Here is a 23,022-nt window from a genome sequence, read left to right as displayed (position 1 = left end):
TAATTGTATATAATTGATGTTTTTTTTGCAAATGACAGTGCCTCATGTCATTACCGTTCTGCAAAATGTAACTTTTCTCATGTAGTTAAGCTTTTGGGATCTTTTTCATAATTGGATGGGTGTTTTGCTTTAGTCCACAAGTACTATGTTCCCTTCAGATGATAATCATTACATTTATTTACTTTCTTGGATGTAATAGACTGTTTTTGCTGATGTATGGTAGCCACTCATTAAGTGAAGTGACATTAGATACCACTTAATATAAACAAAGGGCATCAAAGCAGTTCAAATGTTTACAGAGATTTTACAATTTTTCAGAGCTTGTAGTGGTTTATATCAAGCAGCCAGAATCAATGAAAATTATGAAATTTGTTTACTTTTAAACTACTTAATCACAGAAGCCAAACAATTACTCGAGAAATTTTTTTGGATTTGAATCATCTTAAAAAAGGTAATAACTCTGTAATCTCCTCAACTTTGGCCAATTTCTCGTGATTATTTTTTATTTTTTCAACGTTTTTTGTTAATACTGAAGGCATGTATGGGTTAGGAAGGATTTATTTTACTGACCTCATGCGAGGCTAAAAATATTGTCCAGCTTTTGAGTTGTTTGGGGTAAAAGAAGAAAAGTGAGATGGAAAGAATGAGTGACAGAAGAGCGTGTGGTGGGGGAGAAATTACATTGTGGAAGGAGAGGAATTTGCCAGACGAGGTAGGAAAAGAGGAAGAAGAGTAAAAATGTGTGGTAGAGGGCAGGACTAAATGAGAATAGGATGAAAACAGATAGGTCATGTACTGAATTGAAGGAGAGCATAATTTTAAAGGCTTTGCTGCAGTGAACATTAATATTATTTGCTGGCCTTTTAAGTAAATCTACTATCTTTGCTAATAGACTTCTAAGAACAACCTATGGTATTGTTTCATTTTTTTAATTAATATTAAAATTGGAGTTATTGTTTGCTGTACATGTCTTTCATTCAATTTTTTTTCGATAACTTCATCAGGATGACATGATGTCTACCAACCTATTTCCTTTCTTATTATTTGCCTTCTTTTCAATTCAGCTTGTTTTCTGAATTTCTTAAATCATTTGAAAACATTCTCATTTTCCCTTTTTTGCCCACTTTTCCGCCATCCTTCGTTCCACATTCTTCTTTTGGTTTCTTTCTGCAATGCAACCTTCTGCTGTATTATTTCAAACTTGGTTTGGACAGAGCTATTGCTTTGATTGAGGAAGAGAGGAAAATTATTAGAGGCTGCTGTTCACCCACTCTTGATAATGTACTTAAAGAATATTCTAAGTGAAAAAATATCTCGTGCAGTTGACGGGCTGTGGGAATTTTCAGCCAGATCTAGTTGAGAGATGGGATTAGCACATAAAATTTGTCTCTTTTCCTAGCCAAACACATGTTCTCAGAATAGGAAGTCAATGTGCATTTTATCCTTTACATAAACTTGTAAGTGCTTCTTTCTGTTCATAAAAATGACAACTTTTCTTCATATTTTCTCTCTTGTATGTTTGTGCTACACCCATTTGTCCTAATCATTTAATGATTCTTTTTCATGTGGTTAATATTTATACTCTACCTTGGGCCAAGTATTAGGCCAACTTGCTGAATGGCTTACATTTGCAAATATAACTTCACTTGTTAGACTCCTTATTTTTCTTTGTCTATTCATTTGAATAACTCCCTCTCTTCTGTTTAATCGCCCTTTATATCACTGGCTGCATATGAAAATATTGAGTGAATGGAAGTAAATGTAACTTTTTGTGAAACTGTACTCCATTTATAGCTTGGACAAGATGCATTCAATCAAGTTCTACAATTACGATATAAAATCAGTTTTATTGAACAAAGAAAATCCATTCACTTCCAGTGGTTTAACAATGTTGATTTTCCTGACTTCTTGCAACAGTATTATCAGATTTTTTTATTTTAGAAAAAATAATGTGATGAAATGAAATGTAGCATTAGAGAAGCACCAACTCATCTTTGCAGAGGTTTCTGTAGTGATAAAATGTACTTCCCTCTCTTTTCTTTTTGGGTTCCCTCTTTGTGAAGAACAAAAGCCTATCTGAATTTTTTTGTGAAAGAGACAGGCTGGATAGCTTAATTTGTTTGAATGCTGAAAACAAATTTGAGTGTTATATTTTCAATCCTATGGAATGGGAGACCATAGTCCCTCATTTGTTACATGGCAATTTTGGCCTAGAGTCCTGTGTGATTCCATTGAAAACACGGAGTTAAAAGGTAGAAAAAAGCATCAGGGTTATGTTGACATCATTAGCATTGAAAAAGAAGATATCTATGAATAGAAAAAATTTGATCTCCAGGAATCTTTTGACAGTGCAGAATTCAAGGCTGGCTGAAGAGCCAGATGCTGTTTATGGCTTGGAAATGTGGCAGATGAAAGGGACTGCTGATATTCAATTGAGGATGGCTATCGAGAAGATGAGATGGGTGGAAAATGAGGACATGCTTAACATTGTGGGTGAGGAGAAGAGATTGCGAGCTGTTATGAAGACATGGGAGTGTATGGATAGTGAATGGAAGAAGAGGGGAGAAGACCATGTCAAGGGGAGAATTTTTAAGTAAATGGTAAAAGGGGAGGAAGAGAAATGATTTTATGGCCAGATAGAGGCTGCACTCTGTACTGAAGGAACTGGTTAGTGCCGGAGAAAACAGTAGATATGTGCTGGCATCAGCATAAACCTTCCCTTACCTGTAAACTCTATGTTTAGTATCCTAGCCCTACAGTATGCTGTGACTGTGTGGAACCTAGACAAGAAAGGGTAGGTAAGAAACAAGATAAAATGCAAACAAAAGCAGCTGGGTATGTGCTAAGGAAGAATAGAAAGACTGAAATGCTCAATGCATTAGGATGGGAAACTGGAACTTAAGAGGAAAAAGAGCAGTCTGTAGGATGTATTGGATAGTCAGCAGGGAAATAGCATGGACAGATCTTGGGAAGGAATTAAGAAAACCATATGTGGTGGGAATAAATGATCACTAGTTCAAGATGAAGTGCTGGTCTCAAAGGACCAATATTAAAAAGACCTTTCTTTCATAAATAGGACCATTGTTGAATGGAACGGTTCACCAATAACTTTTCCAGTGCTTCCTATAATAATTAAATATTTTTAGAAAAGGTTAAGGACATAGATCTATTAAGTATCTTTTTTTTAACATTTTGATTCAATTTTTTTCTGTTACCCCTGGGGAATTCCTCCACTTGTAACCAACTTCATAAATATAAAATAAGCCTCAAGTTTAATCTCTTGTTATTATAATAGGTACTTTGCCTTGATCTTGCGATCACTTTTTCCATATAGCTTCAGGGACCAGTGACCTCGAGTTCTTAATGTAGCATCTTTTCGTGGCAGGAATAAAATGCTACTCGAGTTAATCCAAGCACTAAGCTGGATATGAACAACATCAGCTGGGCAGTATTTAGGTAAAACTTGCAACCTGAATGGAGGAATGTCTGTACACATGTATCGTGTAGATGGTGGTGGAGTTAGACTCTGAAATAACTCACATTTTAATGTTATAGTATAACCTAGTGGGAATACTGAGCGTACACTACATGATTTCCTACAACATAGTCTAATCCTTTTAATCCCTGATTTGCTGCTGCTCTTGTACAAATCTTGTTGTGCATGTATGTAATGTTTACTGTAGTGAAATATTACTTGATTTTAAACTAGTGCATGATGGTAGTTTGAGGTATCATCCAGTAGTATATCTTCTTAATCTTTCCTTTTACTTGAATAAAATCACTCCTTCCATAATATCAACATTTTTTTTAACTATTGCATTTTTTGTCATTTTTCAAGTAACCTAATCTAATTGAAATTCTAAAGTATCTCTTATGCTTTATTTCCCTTTGTGAAGATTAGGCAGTATGGTATGTACTTGCTATTGCCTTGAGAAAAGGCAATGACAAGTCTGCTGCCATAGCAATAACAAGTTTTCTAAGTTATTATTGTGATGAAATTTTTCTAGAATACCTCTTGGACTTTGCTGTGGTTAATTCCTATTTTGATGATTCTTTTCAATAAATCAGCCATTGGAATTGTGGTGAAATGAGTGGCAATTGGAGTGTTCTGAGGGTTCATGAATGGGATTTAATATTTCCTTAGGGTGGTCTGAGTTTACCTCTTAATTTGAGTATAGAATGAATCCATATCATTTATGCCATGTTTCTATAGTTAGCTCCTTCTGGTTAATGAATTTTCCCATTAATAATTCCTGCTTAAGGAAGAGTAGTGAGAATGGTACACAATAGTATCACGCCAAACAATTTATAGACCCTGATTATTGTTCATAATCTGTTTGAAAATCAAACCTGTTGAATTACCATGCATGTAGGAGTTTTGTAGCATAGTTATTTTTATGATCTTACGATATTTTTACTCATTTCAGGAGTTTTCAATGCCTTTAATTAGGTATTTCATTATTCAATGATTTATAAACAAAGTTTTTATTGTTCAGAGCATAATTATTTTCTTTTCATTCCCCTGTCTCTGGAATATTTTCTTTCATCTTTCTGTTTCTCTTTCTTGGAAGATTCAATATTTTAATGAGAACATGATGAAACATTGTGCTTGGGACCAACAACAAATGGGAGCAAGAGGCAGGCATACCTTGAATGAGCATATTTCATTCATTTTAAAGGTATGTTTTTGACTTAACTTAGGTGTAGTTGTTTCAAAATGCTGGCATAGCTGTGATTGCGTTTAAATGCTATAATTTTTTTCAGAATAACTTGAATTTCATGTACATAAAATTAAATAATGAATAGAGTTCAATTACGAGGCGTTTCCCTAGTGTTAAATAATGTTTCCTTCCTAATGAGCCCTTATGTTATCCTGGTTAGTTCTCAAGTTTTTTTATTCATTGAACTAGTGCTCACATTTGGGTTAAGAATAGACTAATGGCCAAGCGATGGAGAGAAAAATGGAAAATAAAAGTAGGGAACTTACGGGGAAAGGTTTTTTCTTACAAATTTTCGATGGGACGCTGCCCATCTTTCTGAGATGGGCAGTGAGAAGAGGAGGAATAGTGAGGGTAGAAGGAAGGGTGCAAAGCAGAGGGTAAAGATGGAGGGAGGAAAAACGGTTGATGGGAATTGGTTGTGTTCTAGTGGGCACAGTTGATTCCTGGTCCAGAAAACGCACGGAAAGCCCAAATGCATGCCTGCTCCAGGTCCTTCAGCTCTAGAGGGGTGATAGACGGGGGGAGGGAGGCCAATATTCCCACTTTATAGCACTCGTCAAATAGAGCTTTGTGGGAGAAAGCATGAGCGGCGACTGGAAGGGAAGCAGAAACAGAAGAAATGGTATTGCATGAAGAGCGATGCCCGTTCATTCGGATGCACAGGGGGATAAGCTGAGGATAGTTATAAAAAAATATTAGGGGGGCCCATATCGGTGGTCTTGCCGCGGGAAATTTAATAAATAGTGAGTTTTAAAGTTTTTAAAAGCATTTTAGAAGAGTCATATGATCAGCATTAGAACCCTGAAAACTTGACTCTCAATAACTGGACACTCCGGGGAAAATCGACAAGACTGACACATTTTTTCCTCACCTCCATAACAAATTTTTGAGGGGCCTCGGGCCCCCTCAGTCCCCATGGAGTCAACTGTGTATCTCATACTCCAAAGCTACTTTTGGTTTTTTCTGACATGCCCTTCGCATCGTTTTCCCATTACTATTTGTTAATAGGGTAGTTTCCTTCATCAAAGAAAATGAAAGGCATTGATTGCAATTCATTACCCACCATTAGTGTATTCATAATATACAAATTATTTGGTTTTAGAAATCCTAGTTTAGACGAATGGCAATGGTCAATTTTATCCTCATTTGAAAAAGACCAGATTGGCGCCCATGCGATGCCACTCTACGTAACGTCACAGGGACCTAGTTTCTATACGAATAGATAGGAGTTTTACATTGTCTGAGATTACCAATGCATGCATGAGGTACAGAGCTCAGGGAAACATGTATTAATAATCACCTATTAAAACTGCCCATGGTTGGAAAGTTTCCTTCGTTTGACAAGGTATTAATATTCCTTATTTAAGCCTAGCGCTACCTGCTGGCAGGGTACTCTGCTACCTGCTACCATCCTGCGTCGTATCAGCACTCAAGCCTCGCCTCAAGGTCACCTCACAGGGCGGCAGCGGGAACCAAAAATACATCACACGGACTTTTCCCATCATTCCTACTTGGCCGTCGCGTTTTCGCGCGCTTGAAAATTTTCACTTTTTGTTTAATCGCGAAAAATATATATCGTCATTCGAAAATCTAAAAGCGTGAAATGCATACTCCAGGAGTAATAATCTTTCGATTTAGGCAATAAAAAAATAATTGGAAACCACCCTATTCACATCATACGATTTCTGTGGTTGGACGTCCTGCCGGGTAGGCACACCTCTTGACACGATCGAAGAGAAAACGTAAAAATCCTATGTGATCATGAAATCCAAGTTCCACGTTTCCCACGTCTCTTGGTATTATCCTTCCCAAGCAATGCCCGCCTGCCTGCTAGTTTTAAATTAAAAAACTTAGTGCATACAGTACATATATGACTTCGGATGAAACTGGTCATCTAAAATTATGTACATATGTGAAATTTACATATATTTAAAAGAAATTAAGTAGAGAACTCCCAATTATCACTAGTTGCTAGTAACTTACTCCAGTTTGCTCGGAGATAGTGTTCATGTCTACTGCTGCCCCAAATGTTGCTGCTTTTTCTCTACATTCTTGATTTTGTGGATAGAATTTTGTGATTTTATACTCAGCACTTATATGTTTGCTGGCGGAAAATTTTATGTGATGTCAGCGGTATCGCAAAACTATAGTAATATTTATTAAATTCTCCCTGGCTCACGCATAGCCAAAAAAACCCAAGTGGAAAGGCCAAGGAATGTCTAAGATGCTTTGTGCAGAAATTAATCTGAAACCAAACTACAAACAAAAAGCTGGTCTATTCTCATGTTGACTGGAAAGCAATGATTAGTTGATGTGCTGCTCCTGTACATTGTGATGACTATACATGGCTCAAATGCGATGTCTTTCTTACCTGCCAAGTGAAAAGCGGTGAAAATTACCATGAGCACAGAAAAAATTTCCCCTGGACTGGGAATGGAACTTTGGACTTCTGGAGTTTCATTTTGATGAAGCTTTAGGTCCTGGCACTGTGAACCTTGGAAAATTGCAGTGGGAGACGGGGAACATGGATGATGGAGTGGTTGGCACCATGGCCTGGTATAAACAATGCTCTCCAGGTTCTGTGTGTCCTATTGTAATTTACTGAGGTTCAAGGTGCTGGGTGCTAGGCTCTTGTGGTCCATCAAGGCAGTTATTGCAGATTTTAACGTCATGAGCAGCATCAGTGTAGACATAGTGTTCACTTTAGTAGCGCCCTCTTTGAAGCCCATTCTCCCTTGCGTTACCATCCTTAATGGATCGCTAGGGCCTAACATATAATGCCTTGAACTATGGTAAATTTCCATTAGAATCAGGGAACATAGATAGCACAGTAATCTGTGTAGTGGCCTAGAAAGCCAAAGGTCTGTCGTTTGATGCCTAGTCCAGTGAAAATTTTTCTCGTGCAATTACCAAGAGTTTATACACTGCATCAAAAAAGGAACTTTAATCACTTTGTTGCATAATAAATACCCTCCAAAGAAAATGTTTTTATTGTATAATTTATGTTTGGGAATTGGGATAATCTTTGGGCATTGGGATAATCTTTCAAGATACATATTTATATTGTGCTATGAAAACTGTGTAATATCTTTATTGTTATTTTTTGTTTTTCAACCTGCGAACAGTCTCTAATTTTCTGTTGCTCTTTTTTTTGTTTTCTTCAGAACTTGAGATTTTGTCAATGATTACATTGGTGTTGGTATTATTTGTGGAAATGTGAATATTGAGCATCATTTCGGAGTTTTGTGTTTTAAGTAATGGTGCACGTCATGCAAAAAATTGATCCAAATGATACGGAGGTCGTCCGTATGTGGCAAGTCAAGCTTGATTTCTGGCTGAAGCACACATTTCAAAATCCAGCATGCAAACCAGGGCCTTTATTCTGGTTATAATTTGTTCCTAACTTCAGTTTGCAAAGTATTTAGTTTATTTTGTTACCAACGTTAGGTGGCAGATCAAGGGACAAGGGGTGGGCTAGATAGTAATAGGGGCTAGGGTTGGGGACCTGGGGGATTACAGGAATAGTGGGGGTTTGAACAACATTGCCATTTTATCTAGTTTAAATGGCTGATTTGTGAATGAAAAACTTTGCTGTTTTTACAATTTGAAACTTTATAAAAGTTTCCACAATTTGGAACTTTTTTGGTATATAACCCACAACGACGCTACTTGTACTGCTAGTCCTATGAATATGATACAGTGTATCAAAACTAGTCGGGAAAATAAAGTTCCAAATTGTAGAAACATCAAAGTTTTTCATTCACAAATCAGCAAGATGGATTTCTACAACGTGAAGGCCTCTACTATTCAGTGTATCATAGTTTAAATGGGATACCTTGGGCTCTAGCCTCCTCTAAATCCTCTCTGGATCCGCCACTGTCAATTGTGTAGTGGCTATCTGCCAATCTTGTAGTGGCTATCTGCCAATCTTGTAGTGGCTAGCTCATTTCAGTTAGCTGTAGTTAGCGACCCCCTTAGCAATGGCATAGCGAGGGGGAGGTCCGAAGGGTCCGAACCCCTCCTCCCCCTGAAATATAAAAGCATTCACGAAGGAACACCAAATATTGAAAAATCATGAATTTACTGAAGATTTCATTGAAAAATGAAGTTTTTCTATAATGAAAAGTGTGTAAATTTGTTTAAAACCCTCTACGTAGTACCCTGTTTTTTTTTAATTTTCCCCCCTGGTTTTGGACCCCACCGAATCAAAATTCTTAGCTACGCCACTGCTCCAAAGAGAATAAAGAGCCGGAATAAATGCCTATAAGCTGGTCTAAATCCTAATTAGCTTTTATTAACATTCAAACTAGTTTTTCAGTTAAAGCTTTTGCTGTATTCGCCAAAATCTTGATAAAATCAAGCTTGTATTTTTCAGCTCAAAATCAATCCTAGTATGCAAGCCAGATTTCTGCTGACACTAAGCTTGCCATTCCAGCTCGATGAATCCAGTCAATCTAGCTTGCATGCGGTGTGGGTACCACCTCCTCTGAGATTTTTAGTAAAATTTTAGGCCCCTTGCACACGCACCGATTTTGAATGGCCGGTACAATATTGGCCGATATTTTACCGGCGAAGCGATGCTTACACACACGTCGGATTTTTACCAGTCAACCGATAAGTTGCTCTGCTTTTGAGCTGGCGCTGGTGATCCACAGTGACAATGGCCAGCAGCTAACCGGCATTTTGCCGGTGCCGGCACGTAATCGGTGTGTGTGCAAGCTCTCAGGCCCTCCCATTGTTCCCTGTTGGAATTTGGATAGCCGATATTTCGCCGGCTGTCCAAAATCGGTGTGAGTGCAAGTGGCCTTAGGCAATGTGAAGTAATGGGATGATTGTTATGTAATTCATTCTCACCAAATGGGAATAAACGAATATTCTCAATTTTCCTATATTTAAGAAGTTGGGTTGTCTCTAGTTTTCCCTTTCAATAGTCCCTTTTTTGATATTCCCTCTGTAAATGATCACTTTTTCAGTTATGAGAGGCAGAAAGTTCTGTGAAAGCTATTTTTGTATAGAAAACTATTTTAAGTCATAGGAATGGCGAACAAGATTGTCTGTGTATTTGCGAAAAAAAATTGTGAAACCATTCATTTGTCACCAAATATTTGTTACCTCTTATTACCTTTCCTTTTGTTGTGCTCTATAATGCAATTGTCTCTGTGTTTCATGTATGTTTTTTATGTTCTGTTTTTTCCGTAGTACATATGTAAGGATTATTGATTGTAGAAATCATTTTCTTTAGTAATAGCGAAAGAATACTTTTAGATGACAATTTGTTTTTGAGGTTTTGTTGTCTGGTTAATGAATAGCAAGCCTTAACCCAAATCTCTCCTTTGACTTGCTCAGCCATTTTGTATCGAAGAACTTTTTCTTGATTCCATTGGACAGCAATTTATGCTGTGATGTAAATTACATGTGTGTTGGTTTCTGCTAAATGATGTAGCATGGTATTTCAATGGCTATTTCCCCTAATTCTTGTATTAACTCTGTGGTTTGGGCATTTATTCCTCCCATAGTTAGCAATCATTAGTCATGTTTACTTTTCAGTATTTCCAATTGAAAATTTTTTGTGTGTGTGGTGAGGTCAGTCTGTCATATATGTAACTTTAAATGCTCAGAAAGATGCATAAAAATTGTGAAATTCATGTTATTATTAAATACCTGCATTTATTTCAGATGGTCTTATTATAATTTACTTGTTGAATAGTTTCTTTGTGCTAATTTTTAAATGGGTTTCTGTGAATGGGGTGAGTTTTTAGATGTGAAATACTTTCCTTTCAGTTTTTGTTATTAGATTTTCACAGTGATTAGATGCACCAGTGTAATCCAGCCCTATTTTTAGGTTTACTGCTGTGTGGAATAAACTTTTATTGCTTTCAAGGTTTTTTTCCTCCTGCTGGGAACTTAGTCAGGAGACTGAATGAGTGAAAATGGGTAAATCTCATCCAATCTTCTGACAATGTTTCTAGCTGGAAGATCTAAAGGTGGTGATAAAAGAGTAATAAAAGTGAAAGAGTGATAAAAGTTAATTCCATGCAACAGTAAACCTGAAAATGGATTACATTAGTAGGTACTTTTTAGTTACCTATTATAAAAAATTGACACTAATGTGTTCATTATATGTTTTTTTGTGTAGGAAAACATTATTATTTCAAAAATATTTTTTTTAAGTACAGTAGAAATGAAGTATGGTTTTGTGTTGTACATTCTGCATGCATATTCTGTGACTTGTGTATTTAAACTTGTAGTATGTGAAATATGATGAGATTCTTTCCCGGCGTGTTAATTGAGTGAAGTCCTCTCGGGATTTCCACCGGTTGATTTGATTTATAGGCACCAACGTTTCAATGAACCAATGTAGTATGTGCTCTAAATATTTCTCTAATTTTCAACTAATACTTTTATTACAGCTGTTGTGATCTTTTGCATACTTATGCACTTATTCGTTCCCATATAGTTTGTTGCTTTACTTTGTGTAGTTCTAACCCTGGGTTTGATCTTTCCATCTGAAATCTAGATGTTCAATTTAAATTAAGTTTCAATGGTTTATTACTTGTTAGCTTTCTCGCAGTTAAACCTCTGATTCCTATCTCAATCAGTGGATCACTCTCAGAAATAATATTAATTTATCTACTGTTATGGTATAGAGAAATTACTACCTAATTTTACTAAGATAGTTTTGCCACTGTTGAAAAAAAATATTTTAAAATCAAGATATTTCAGTTTAATGGTTCATTTTACCTGCCATTACTTATGTCGTTTGCAATGGATATATACACCCCTCAAGTAAAATATTTTTTGTGACTGCGTAGGTTTTTGCGGAGTCGAGGATCCAAAATCTCCATTCTTCTGGTGCTACCGCGTCTGGTTGTTTGTTGATGACAACAGTTTTGCTAGCACTGCTGCTAGCGTCTTCAGGTCGAAGATACCGGTACACGATTGTTTTTGTCCTCCTAATATAGGGGCTCTTTCCCACCAGTTGTGGCGGCTGCTCTTTCAAAATATTTTTTGTTATGGTAGAATTGAAATAAAAAACCCTTTTGCCCTCAATGTTGGCCAAAGCTGATGAGCATTTTCATATGTAAAAGACCTTAAGTCGGCTAGAACCAGCGTGAATTTTTCAACTCAAACGAACAAATGTTGGCTGTAGCCGTCTCTGTGGAAGGGAAATGGCCGTTGAGTAGGCAATGGTTGGAGCTATTCAGGCCATCCCTGAGACCCAGCCTAGCGAAACCTTGCAAACTCCTTGGCAGTGGGGGGTGATCTGCACACTCATTCATGATTCTCTTATTTATTATCCAATTTTTAAAAAATTTGGAAATGCATTCTTAGCTTTCTCCTGTCCGTAAGCAATTTTTAAATGGAATTTTAGTGGTATTATAATAGAACTTTTGGTTTGAAAGTGTTAGTACCTTTTGTGTTCATATTTGATGAAAAATACGTAATAAGAAAGTATTGTTGCCCTGATTTTCTTATTATCAATGCTAGAAATTAATTTTAATTTTCATTCATTTCTTAAAAAAATATTCGTTATTCTTATCTTTGTGTAAATTATTGGTAATCTTAAACAATATTTATCTTAAAAAAAGCACTACTTATGTGTTGGGTTGACCATGAATTCAAATTAAGATAGGGTTGGAGGGTTGAGTCTAGTGGTAATGGCTGGGTGCCCTTTGCATTGGGTCCCAAGTCGGAGGGACGAGAATACCTGGGCAGCTCTTTCCAAAAAAGACATAAGCAGCAGACGATATCCATCGGATGTCTAAATAAGGTTGATATATCCAAAACACCTTGTTATTTCATAATGGATATTTTAACAATGCTACATAGATATCCTATTCATAACACCCATGACAAGTTTTAGATGTTCAATTATGTTGTTGGCAAGTGAAAAGGAATGGATTTTAGAAAAATACATGAAGCTGAGTTTAAATGATGAGAAAAATTTTATAGCCAATTGCACTTTAATTCAATTTTGTCATAGAAATTTTTTTGGAATCATGGAAGAGCTATCAGTTTCAAAACACCTTCATTTTCAAGTCTCAAAGGCTTTAAATTTTCAAGGCTGGAAGATGATACAATTTGTATCCACATTATACGTCCCATTAAATTGTTTTAAAGCAGAAAGTTACTTATAATTCAACCGTGGATGTACCATAGTGCCTTGACTTAGATGAAAATGTTAGCTAATTGACATAGCAGAGAATTAACATTTCGACTTATTAGGTCACACTCAAGAAGAATTTTCACAAATGTGTCAACAAAAAAACACTCACTTTTTATGCCTGTATTTTTTTGAGAATTCCTCTTGATTGTGCCTGAGGACAAGCAAAGTGAGCCAAGTTGGTCCCCCTCGCAAATAAATTTGATGTGGAATAAAAAAGTTTTAGCTTTCATTAATTTAAAAAGTCATTGAAACTTATGGTGTTATAAAATCAGAAAAATATATGTACTCCCTAAATTTTTTTGAGCTAATCATGAAATGGTGGTGGAAGTGATTGGTGTCTCATAGCTTTGATGTATCCCTGTGCTCAGTGAAAGTCTTTATCACCTCTGCAGCAGGGACCATCAGAAACACCACCACCTCTTGGTGCCGCGAGTGAGCCTCAGAACATGGGTGGAGAAAGCTCTCTGTCAGTTGTTCCTCAAGAATCTGTGAGCACTCATCTTTCGCAGACCTCGCCCTATGGAGGAAGCATGACTACTCAGTCGATACCAGTTTCCTCTCCTCAAGGTCATCAACAGGTAAGACAGCTATGGAAAAATATATTGAAGAGCAAAAAAATGTATGTTAGGGCGTGGCATCTATAAATTAAGTGTTGTTTTTTATTCTCAAGTGCTTTGGGAAATACATGGTCATTAAAAAAACTCTAATGAAGTGGAAGAAATTTATAAACTCAAAATCAGACTAGTTTTTCAAGATTTTCTGGTGATTTCACATGTCTTTTGCCCAGAATATTTTCTGATTGTGAGCAGAACTTATAGCTAGGGTGGCTTCAGCCATCTATAAGCTTTTTTCTGTGATAATTATTCAACTTGTGTTCTTTTAAATAAAATGATAACAAGTGTGAAGAAGTTATTGTGTGTTGATTTGAGAAATGTTAGCATAGGATTTGTGAAATCTTAGTTACTTATCATTTGTGTGAGAAGTGTAGTAAAACACATGGTGATGTAATTTATTTTTAAATGCGAAAAATTTTCATTAATATTTATGAATCATATTTCATAATTTATGTGAATACACATGGCTATTTGATGGTCAAGAATGCTCGTAACGAATCACACTTCATGTTTTAGAAATGTTGAAGTACCAACAATCTATGAAAATTAGTACAATTCAATTTTGGTGTATAATGGCTGCAGATTTTAATTCTTATAAATATAATATTGGAAGATGATGATCTTATATTCAAGATATATTTACGATGTATACCTCACTGAGATTGTTGTAGTATGTTTTTTGTTTTTCTGCTTAGTAAGTTGTGTATTGTTTATTTATTAAAATAAATTAATCTCTCGACCAATTAATTTGCAAAATTTCTCCTCAATTGATACTGTTGGGGGAAAAATATGCTGGATGGAGAAAAATTGTGTCACAGAATTTTAACCCTGTATAGCTGATGCCAACATGAACCAAGAATACCAATGATGTTTTGGTCGAAAAGGTACCATTTTTTAACTTCAGAAACTTTGAACCGAGCACTCCGATTGGCGGTGAGTTTGCCCTGTTGCTGGGTGCTCTGGATATCCCATGACTTTGAATGATTTGCCTGTCGGAGATGGAAATGTATTCAAGATAGCCTTTGAATTAGGGGGCCTGTGTTCGAATCAACCATGGTCTCCACACTCGAATTTTAACTTAATTGGCTAGGAAATTTTAGTACTTAAAATGTCTGGCCCTGCTAACCCATTTAACCAGTCGTTGGTTGACTGGTAGCATTGTGGTGATATTGCACTATGGCACGATCACAGGCAGGCAAAGTATTCTAAGTCATGAGTTGTTCAGAGCATCAGGCAATAGGGCCAACTCTAGACCAATCGGAGTGCTTGGCTCAAGTTTTATGATGAGCTCAAAGATGTTTAAAAATGGTGAGTTTTCGATATAAACATTAGTTATTTTGGTTCATTTAATATCAAACATCCAGGGTTGAAATTTTGTGACACAATTTTCTCCACCCTGTCTAGTCATTTTTTACATATTTCGTTGTTTAAATTTCATAATTTCATTCAGTATTCATGTCTTAACACGTTCTGTACGGATGGCGAGAATACTCATCATTTTTTCCGAGTGTCCCTAACGAAAAACGAAGATTTTCGTCATTTTGGTGCATCAACTTAAACAATTGTAAAGCATACTATAGGTATTTAGTAGAAAGTTTTCAGTTATTGCTAGAGAATTATTATGAATGGATGTATTGTAATGCTTAAGAGGGTAAAGATATATTTTAAGCATTAGTTTTTCAGCCATATTTTAACCAATGGCAATTCGCCCAGATTGGAACATATTTTTTATATGTTAGAACGTAGGTTTCCGCGGCGATGGTTTGATCTCTGCATTTCTTCAGGGTTTTCTTCTGCGTCAGCTTGTTTGTAGACAACAGTTTCGCTGGCTATCCTGCCAGTGTCTTCAGGTCGAAGGTGTCCGCAAATTATTTTCATGGCTGAGAAAGTTAACACGTCTTTAATATTTTGTGTACAGACAGTTACATTTTGTTGAAACAGGTATCTCCTTAGAGAAGATCAAACCTGTCTTTGGTAATGGGTAGAGGTCTGTGAAAGTGGTTTTATTATTTGCTAAAATTCATTTTAAAACCATGTGATTTCGGTGATATAGAAAATCTTGGCGGTGTTATTATGATGCTACAATTTTCCCACGTTTTTAGGAGTTTTATTATTTCATGGTACACGTTTCGTGACTACTTATACTTCTATTAAGCATTTTACATAACATTGAACACAATTTTGACTGTACAAAATTTCTAATAAAACTAAATGAAAGAAATGGTTCAACTTATATTGGTTCAAGGTATATGAATAGTTCAAGTATGTAGTCTTGGTGAATACAATTGGCAAACGGCAAATTCCCACTACCTCATATGTACTTCGAGAGCCATTCCAGAATTTTTGGATTGTCAAGTTCCTCTACATTAAATAAAGCCTTTAAAAATGCTTCTGTAGTAACAACAACAAGCTCCTGCTTTGATTTCTTTGACTGAGTGACTGTGTGTTCAAATGATAGCTGTCGTTTTGCGGGTCCCCTTTCTTTCGCACGTTTATGTGTATCGCTACTGATGTGCTTTAACAAAGTGTCACATCTTTCAAATTAAAATCTTTTATCGCAAACTTTGCACGGTAATACTCTGTCTTTCACATAAAATTCTTCTCAGCTGAATTCACTTGCCCTGGTATGAACAGTATCACTAGCTTATGGCATTTTAAAATTCCTATCCTTCGTTCGATATTTCAAGCTGGAACTACGATATAAAAACAGTCCAACCGCAAAACACAACCTATCATGATGGTGTTTTCAAACTGAGTGCTGGGTAGCTACGGTATAACCATATTACTGTATAACTTACAAATTGGCCGAAATGTTTCATGTCGTGGGTTCCCTTTCGATACCCCTCACCCAGGTGTTGAGGGAAGGTAGTATAGCAGCTAGATACATCAAAATCGCTTAGTTTTGATTAGAACTGTTGCCAATCGGTCAGGAATGGCAGTGAAAGAAGCACACAAAACAAAACATAATTGGATTCAAAGAAACTTAAAAAATTATTTTCCATTTATCTATCCTGAAACATATAGAATGAGACGCTTTGTCACCTAAAGAATTAGATATTAGATTTGGCCAATATCGAAATGATTTTTTTTGCATTGCAGCTCAGTGGAGAGCCGAATATCCGACGTCCGCAAATAAGGAGAACAATTACCATGCGTGTCTATGGATGTCTTTAAACGAATCGAATCGCGCAGTTGACGGCATGGCGCCGTTGACGGCCGCCGTGGTCACCACGGCGCCCATTTCAATCCGGTCCGGCGGTGCGCCGTTTACGGCGTGAAATACAGGTAGTGCTACATTGAGGCCGCTTTCTGACGAAACGACTTTTCGCCGGCCGTCGTTCACGTCACGACGCCGCGAAATTCAGGCCGCTTTCAGACGAGACGACTCTCTGCCACGCTGTGGGCCGTGCCGTGAACGGCGGCCTGGTCCCAGGCAGCGGCCGTGTTTAAGTCAACGAAATTGTTACATTAGACCCACACTCAAGGTTTTCCTGCAACAATTTATCCAATAACGCTGTCTAATGCGTTGCGATGAGTCACCGGAATTACTGCTCGGCATTGGCGCGTACCGGGCGCGAGAGCTTGTATTTCCGCTCTTCCGCGGCCGCGTTAAATTTCTTTCCGCACATTTTTAATTCATAATATCTAATTCTTCAGGTGAGAAAGCGCCTCATTCTTAATATTTCAGGATTGATACATGGGAATCGAAGAGAGAGGCTGTGATAAATTTAACGGCAAATTCTGGCGGAGAAATCACTACAGTGCGCGATATTACGCGGGTGCGTTATGCGCGTGGCTAAACGAGCAAATTGACCTTGGAATCGTAATGAAATAGAGCAAACGAACGTCGTCAGCGTTAAACAATGAAGGCTTAGGCTTTAATAGATTACGACTCATTAGATGTGATTTTTTCGCTAATCCATCTAAAATCGCAAAAAAAGCGAAATTTCGTTTTTATTTACCGATTTCGCGTTATTTCGCTATGTCGCGTCTCACGAAATTCACGGACCTCTAGTAATGGGTAATAATAATCCTTGTCGTAGGCAACCAACAGCACACGGAAAACCCTTTCTTTATCTGCAACCCGCATTGCGGGAAACCAACATTATTTTAGGAAGGTATGAAGTAGTTTAATTACATTGTACGTACTTTTAAAGAATGAATTTCTTAAGTTATATGTTTTAAAATGATTATATAAAGTGCAAGGTGACCCGGGGAAAGGAACTGGTCCCCTTACCCAGAATGTGTGATATTTACACCCTGTAGGTTTGTTTGAGGAAACCTCTACCCTCACCTGTCCTAACCAGCCTTTTGGGTTGAATCACTGAGTGAGAGATGAGACTTGTTAAAATAGTATTCCAATGTTTTCTCGGCCATGATAGCTGATTTTTCTATCACATGTGCCATAGTATTTAGTGAGGTGTGAGTGGGATGATGACTTCAATAAATTTCTTGCTAATTCATCTCTTCACTGATGTGTCTGAATACTCTCCCACATTAAGCATATCCATTGGATTGACATAACTCATACAAAATGCATCTATTGGTGACATCAGCTTTTCATAAGGCCTCTGATGTTATTATGGCTGTTATATTTGTGGTTTGAATGGCAGTTCTGTTAACATAGAAGTATATGCAGATTAACCCTGCTGTAGAATTTGTGCCTTTATTAATCTCTCTTGCTGAAATCGCATTGTTTATTTATGTTTAATGTCATTGTATTTTTGTGTTGCATGGTTATTAAGCTGGCCTTTTTTTGACCAATCATGTTTAAATTAATGCAATGTATTCAACGCGTACGTCTAACGTCATTGGTGCTGGGGGATGCTTTACATATCTTTGGGCTTGTTTATACAAATTTAGTGTAAACTTTATGGGAGTGAACTATGTAAGAATCTATGGGAAATGGCTTTTATCCAGTGTGATCAAGAAGTGAACTGGTATCGTGAGAGCTGTGCAAGTGCTTTGAAATCGAATCTGATCAACATGTCGGGCATGATATGATTAAATTTTCCTACGAATGAGATTGCTTCAGTTCCAAATGCCTTAAAATATAGATTCCAATCTCCGCAATTCTTTTTTGTATCATAAAAATTGGTCACTTTCTCTTAAGAGTGAAAATCTCCCTTTTTTGATAAACAATTCTATCAACTGTTGTTCATTTTTACTTATACCTACTCTACAGAAGCATATTATTAATGTTCATATTAAAATTTGATTCAGAAGTAAGTAGTGTGAGCAGAATTGAATTGCTTCCAAAATTTTATTGTTTTAAATGTATTATTTTTTGAAGAGATTTGATTTGGCTGAATTCACAGTTAAAAAACCTAAGTATCAAATGTCTGGGAGTAATGAAGCTCAACTCTGACAGAAGCTTTGGGTTTCTGTTCCAAATTGCATTTCATTATACCATTTTCCCGAACTGAAGGCGGCTGGGTGGAAAATAGAAAGTAGCCAATGGGAAGCACTGCCCCTTCCACCTCTCCGTTCCCCTCCATCCCCTTCCCTTTTCCACTCCGCTCCCCTCCATCCGGCCGACCGGCGTTGCCAGCCTTGGGAGTAACGGTACTTTCGGGGGCAGCATAACTGCATAATGGCAGCCTTTCTGCCATTTTTCCGGATACCGGACGAAAGGGTTTCGGGCGACAGGCTCACGGGCGAAAGGCTCTCGGGTGAAAGGCTCTCGGGCGAAAGCTCGGCGATCTCCAAAGATTCCGCTTGGCAACACTGCCTGCTGGAGAGCAAAGTGGACGGAACGGAGTTCGGAGAGAGACTGCGGGCTCTTCCACACTTTCTCCTGTCGCTCTTCTGTGATTGGCTAGAAGAGTGGGTGGGTTGCGACCACGCTCAAGGTCAGCCGCCTTCAGTTCGGGAAAATGGTATATATGTATTGTCAGTATTGAGCTATTATCAATAGAAAATCCTACTCGTAAAGTATGTAATACATAACAAGCCAAAGTTTGGTAATGCTTTTGTGTTTGCTTAAAATAACATTCTGTTGGTACTTGAAAAAGACTGATTTTAATTTATTATACGTATTTCGGAATGTGGTATAATACCTTTGGCGGGTATAAAAAATCACTTGCATGCCAGTTGTATTTTACAAAGCTGAAATAAAATTTTGCTATCTGATATTGGTGTTAACATTTAATATGCTTTTATTTTAAACCTATCCTCAATCCTTACCCACCCTTGTATTTGAATTTTACATGGAGTGAGTTTCACTAGTGAAGTTTGCTGTGATTTACAGCGTACTACTTGTATCATTATGCCTTTTGAAGAAACCAGTATTATCTATCTTGTAGAATTATCCGTGGGTTGTATCATCTCTATGATGGTTCATAGTTTTTTCTGTGAAAAAATGATTTAGAATTAAAATGGAGAGTTTACAAATGCAAGCTTACTTGTGCCATCTTTTTTGCCTACTGCATAGGCATTGCATGACATGCTCACAAACTTGATGAAGTTAGAATCATTGTTCGTCTTATCTCAGCATTCAGAAAATTCTGCTTAAGTTATGAATTCCATAATTTACCAACAAAAATTTGAAATCTCATCTATTGGAATTTCCTTTTGAAGTATTTTTTTTCTCTCAACTCCATTCCATGAATTTTATTTCTGGAAAAGATTTCATTTTGTTCATGAAAAAATTATAATTCTAAAAAAATATTCCCTTGGTAATGGTATCAGTTTGCTCTTGGTGATGCACAAAAAAATTCTTTTTTCCAGTTTATTTGCTATCTTGGAAATTCCCAGATCAGTGTTTTATTTTTTCAAGCCTTTTTATCTCTGAGAATCCAGAATCTCATATATACTATGGATTTGCATCTCAACAGTGTTAAAGTGAAAAATTGATGTATTGATTCTGGAGTAATATTTTTTATATTGGCGAACCTCGTGTGCTATGTTTTTAGTAGAGAATAAGTGTCAGTATCTGCATCTCATTACATAGATCCCTTGGGATAGGATGTTAGTAGGGAGTTGTTTTCAATTCTTTCATGCTTTGGTCAGTTTACATGTGAACATTCATAGAAATCTACATCATTTTGTCCATTTCAATCATGCTTTTAATGATTTAGTTTTGGCTCTGTTTTAGAGGAATGACTGCTGATGGGAATTTAATATTGGAGCAGTGCTTTAGTTAATATTTAATTGCAACTTCCTCTTGGTGAAAGAATGAGAGGCATATCATACTGGGATTCTAATAAGTAGTAATAAGGTTTCTGGCTCCCAGCCAGGCCTTTTAGTGCCAGCTTCTTTGACCCGGTGAATACAAAAAATACCTGGGAGTTTTTGACTAATTCATCCCATGTTATACAGAATTTCATAAAAATTTCAGAATGAATGTGTTGAAGCCAATTTTTTAATCAAAATTTCCAATGTCATCCATTAAAAAAATTTCATCTAAGTTATTGTCTCTTCTGTTCTATTTGGGAAAAATATTTGTCTATGTTAATTAAAAAAATACTGCTGATAGATTGGCTGTTAACTGGCTCTGAAAGGGTTAAGATCATCTCAAAAATGTTCTCCCTTCATCCATTTCCATCTATCTTCTTCTTATATCATAAATATGAAGAAAAATATTCTATAATTTTCATTTTTTCTTCTGAATCTTACAACAGTATCTTACTCATCTTTTCACCTAATTATTTGTCTCAGATTTCGTCATTTACTATTGAAGAAATTTTATGTTCTTCCCATCTACCATGGATCAGCCTTTCTTCTATAAAATATATTTTTCATTATTATGAGTAAGATATTTTTTTTTTCAATCGAAAGGCAATTATCCTCCTGAAAAAAAGATTTTATATTTATAATGAGAAATTCATAAATGTCCTCAAAACCCTAATTTTTATCTTAAAATCCTGCTTCATTTTATTTGCTCTCATTAAATATCCATATATGTATAGGTATTATTAATTTAGACATACTAGCAATATTTGGTGAAGCATGTTTAAGATGTAGCTTACAAAATATTATTAACTCTAAATACTATGCAGGTTTGGTTTTAAGGCCATTGGCTAAGTTTTTTTAATGATGGCTTTAGATATTTGGTGCCGTATAAAATTAATTTGTTTTCTTTGTAGTTGAGTGCTTTGCTTTGGCAAGTATAATTGTTGTTTCCTGTTTATTGTATACCTTCATTGTGATTGTATTGGTCTGTGGATGTTGAGTTTGCATGATAGCTTATCTTCTGTAAGTGCTTGCCTTTATTTCATGAAAATGATAGATGTAGTTGCAATGGTTAATGTTTTTTACTGTAATTTGTGTTACAGTCTTTCCTCAAAAACAGTCTATTGATCCTGTAGCACACAGGATAAATAGACTGTTTTTGAGGAAACACACAGGGAAGGAATCAATCTACATATTGAACATATTCAATACATTAGTGTTGCTCCATTTTAACTAATCATATATTCAGATATGTGTCTTCAAAAAAGTCTCTAAACCCTCTGCCGTCATTAGTTCAATCTCTATGGTGATGTTTATACGAATGCTGCCAGTAGCCAAGGTTTCTGCTAGTAACTGTCATCTGGACAAAATTTTTGCTATGAAAGCATGAAGACATAGGTTTACATTGCTAATTTTTCATCGATATCATACACCCTTCAGTTGTTAACTCTAATTGTAGTATTATTACATAGAATATGTAAATACATATGTATTTGGAGGGCTTAGAAACATATCGGCGTGAGTAAAAAATCAAAGATTTTCAATAATTAAACTTAAACATTTGTCAATGTTCTCCGGAGTATAATCCTTATCTTCATCGGTATCATCACTATCCATCAGTGGATTTAATAGTTCTTGACTATTGGGTTTCATTATGCAATGTTATTATTCAGCAATCAGCGTCAGTTGCTTAGATACACAGTGGTGTAAGTCCAAGGAGGTTGTAAATACACTGGAGGCACTGCATTCGAGGTTTAAGCATGGTCAAAATTCAAAATTCCGTCTTGGTTTGACCATTTTCGGACTTAGTCTCAGACAGTGTACGTTTGTAATTAAGTATTCTATTCCTTACAGTGCCTCTGATTTATAAAATGAAAATGCATCAATTACTTCTTGATTGTCGTCGAAGTTTTCCGATTGTTCATCATACAACTGTATATATTAAACTATCCGTACATGTAGTCATATTGTGGTGACTTTGTCGTGAACATACTTACGTACTATTATTGCAACCGGTCCTTATTATCGTAACATTTGCATTGGCTGTAATCTTATTAATTACCAGTAGAAGTGCAGGGGAATGAATGTTTTACACTTGTAAAATGTTATTTTCGGCTAAGCTAGTTGCACAGTGGAACCGTGCTGATTGTCAATAGTTTGAAAAAGGTTTACTGTGTTTGTTTGCAAAAGTTTATTTTAACGTAACAACGATCATGACCAAATATTTCACCAAATAGTTAGCATTGACTATTTGGTATTATTAATGTTTTGGTCAAAGTAGGCATGGCTTTCCTACCCAAGCCCCATTCCTGCCACACTGCTCTCAATGCTTGGAACTAGTGGTGCC

At 36.4% G+C, this 23,022-nt stretch overlaps 1 protein-coding gene across 2 annotated transcripts in view; it reads left to right on the top strand.

Annotated features, from left to right (window-relative positions):
* Positions 1–23,022, top strand: part of LOC124161233 — a 177,174-nt gene that overhangs the window by 151,072 nt on the left and 3,080 nt on the right. For both annotated transcript variants that reach the window (XM_046537500.1, XM_046537499.1), the window contains exon 18: positions 13,281–13,466. In XM_046537500.1, coding sequence (XP_046393456.1) covers positions 13,281–13,466 — 186 coding nt within the window. The remainder of the gene's footprint in view (positions 1–13,280; positions 13,467–23,022) is intronic.

Source organism: Ischnura elegans, chromosome 6 (genome assembly GCF_921293095.1).
Source record: "Ischnura elegans chromosome 6, ioIscEleg1.1, whole genome shotgun sequence".
Classification (NCBI taxonomy): Eukaryota; Metazoa; Arthropoda; class Insecta; order Odonata; family Coenagrionidae; genus Ischnura; species Ischnura elegans.
The sequence above is the reverse complement of the archived record's forward strand: the minus strand, read 5'-3'. Positions and strand labels throughout refer to the sequence as shown.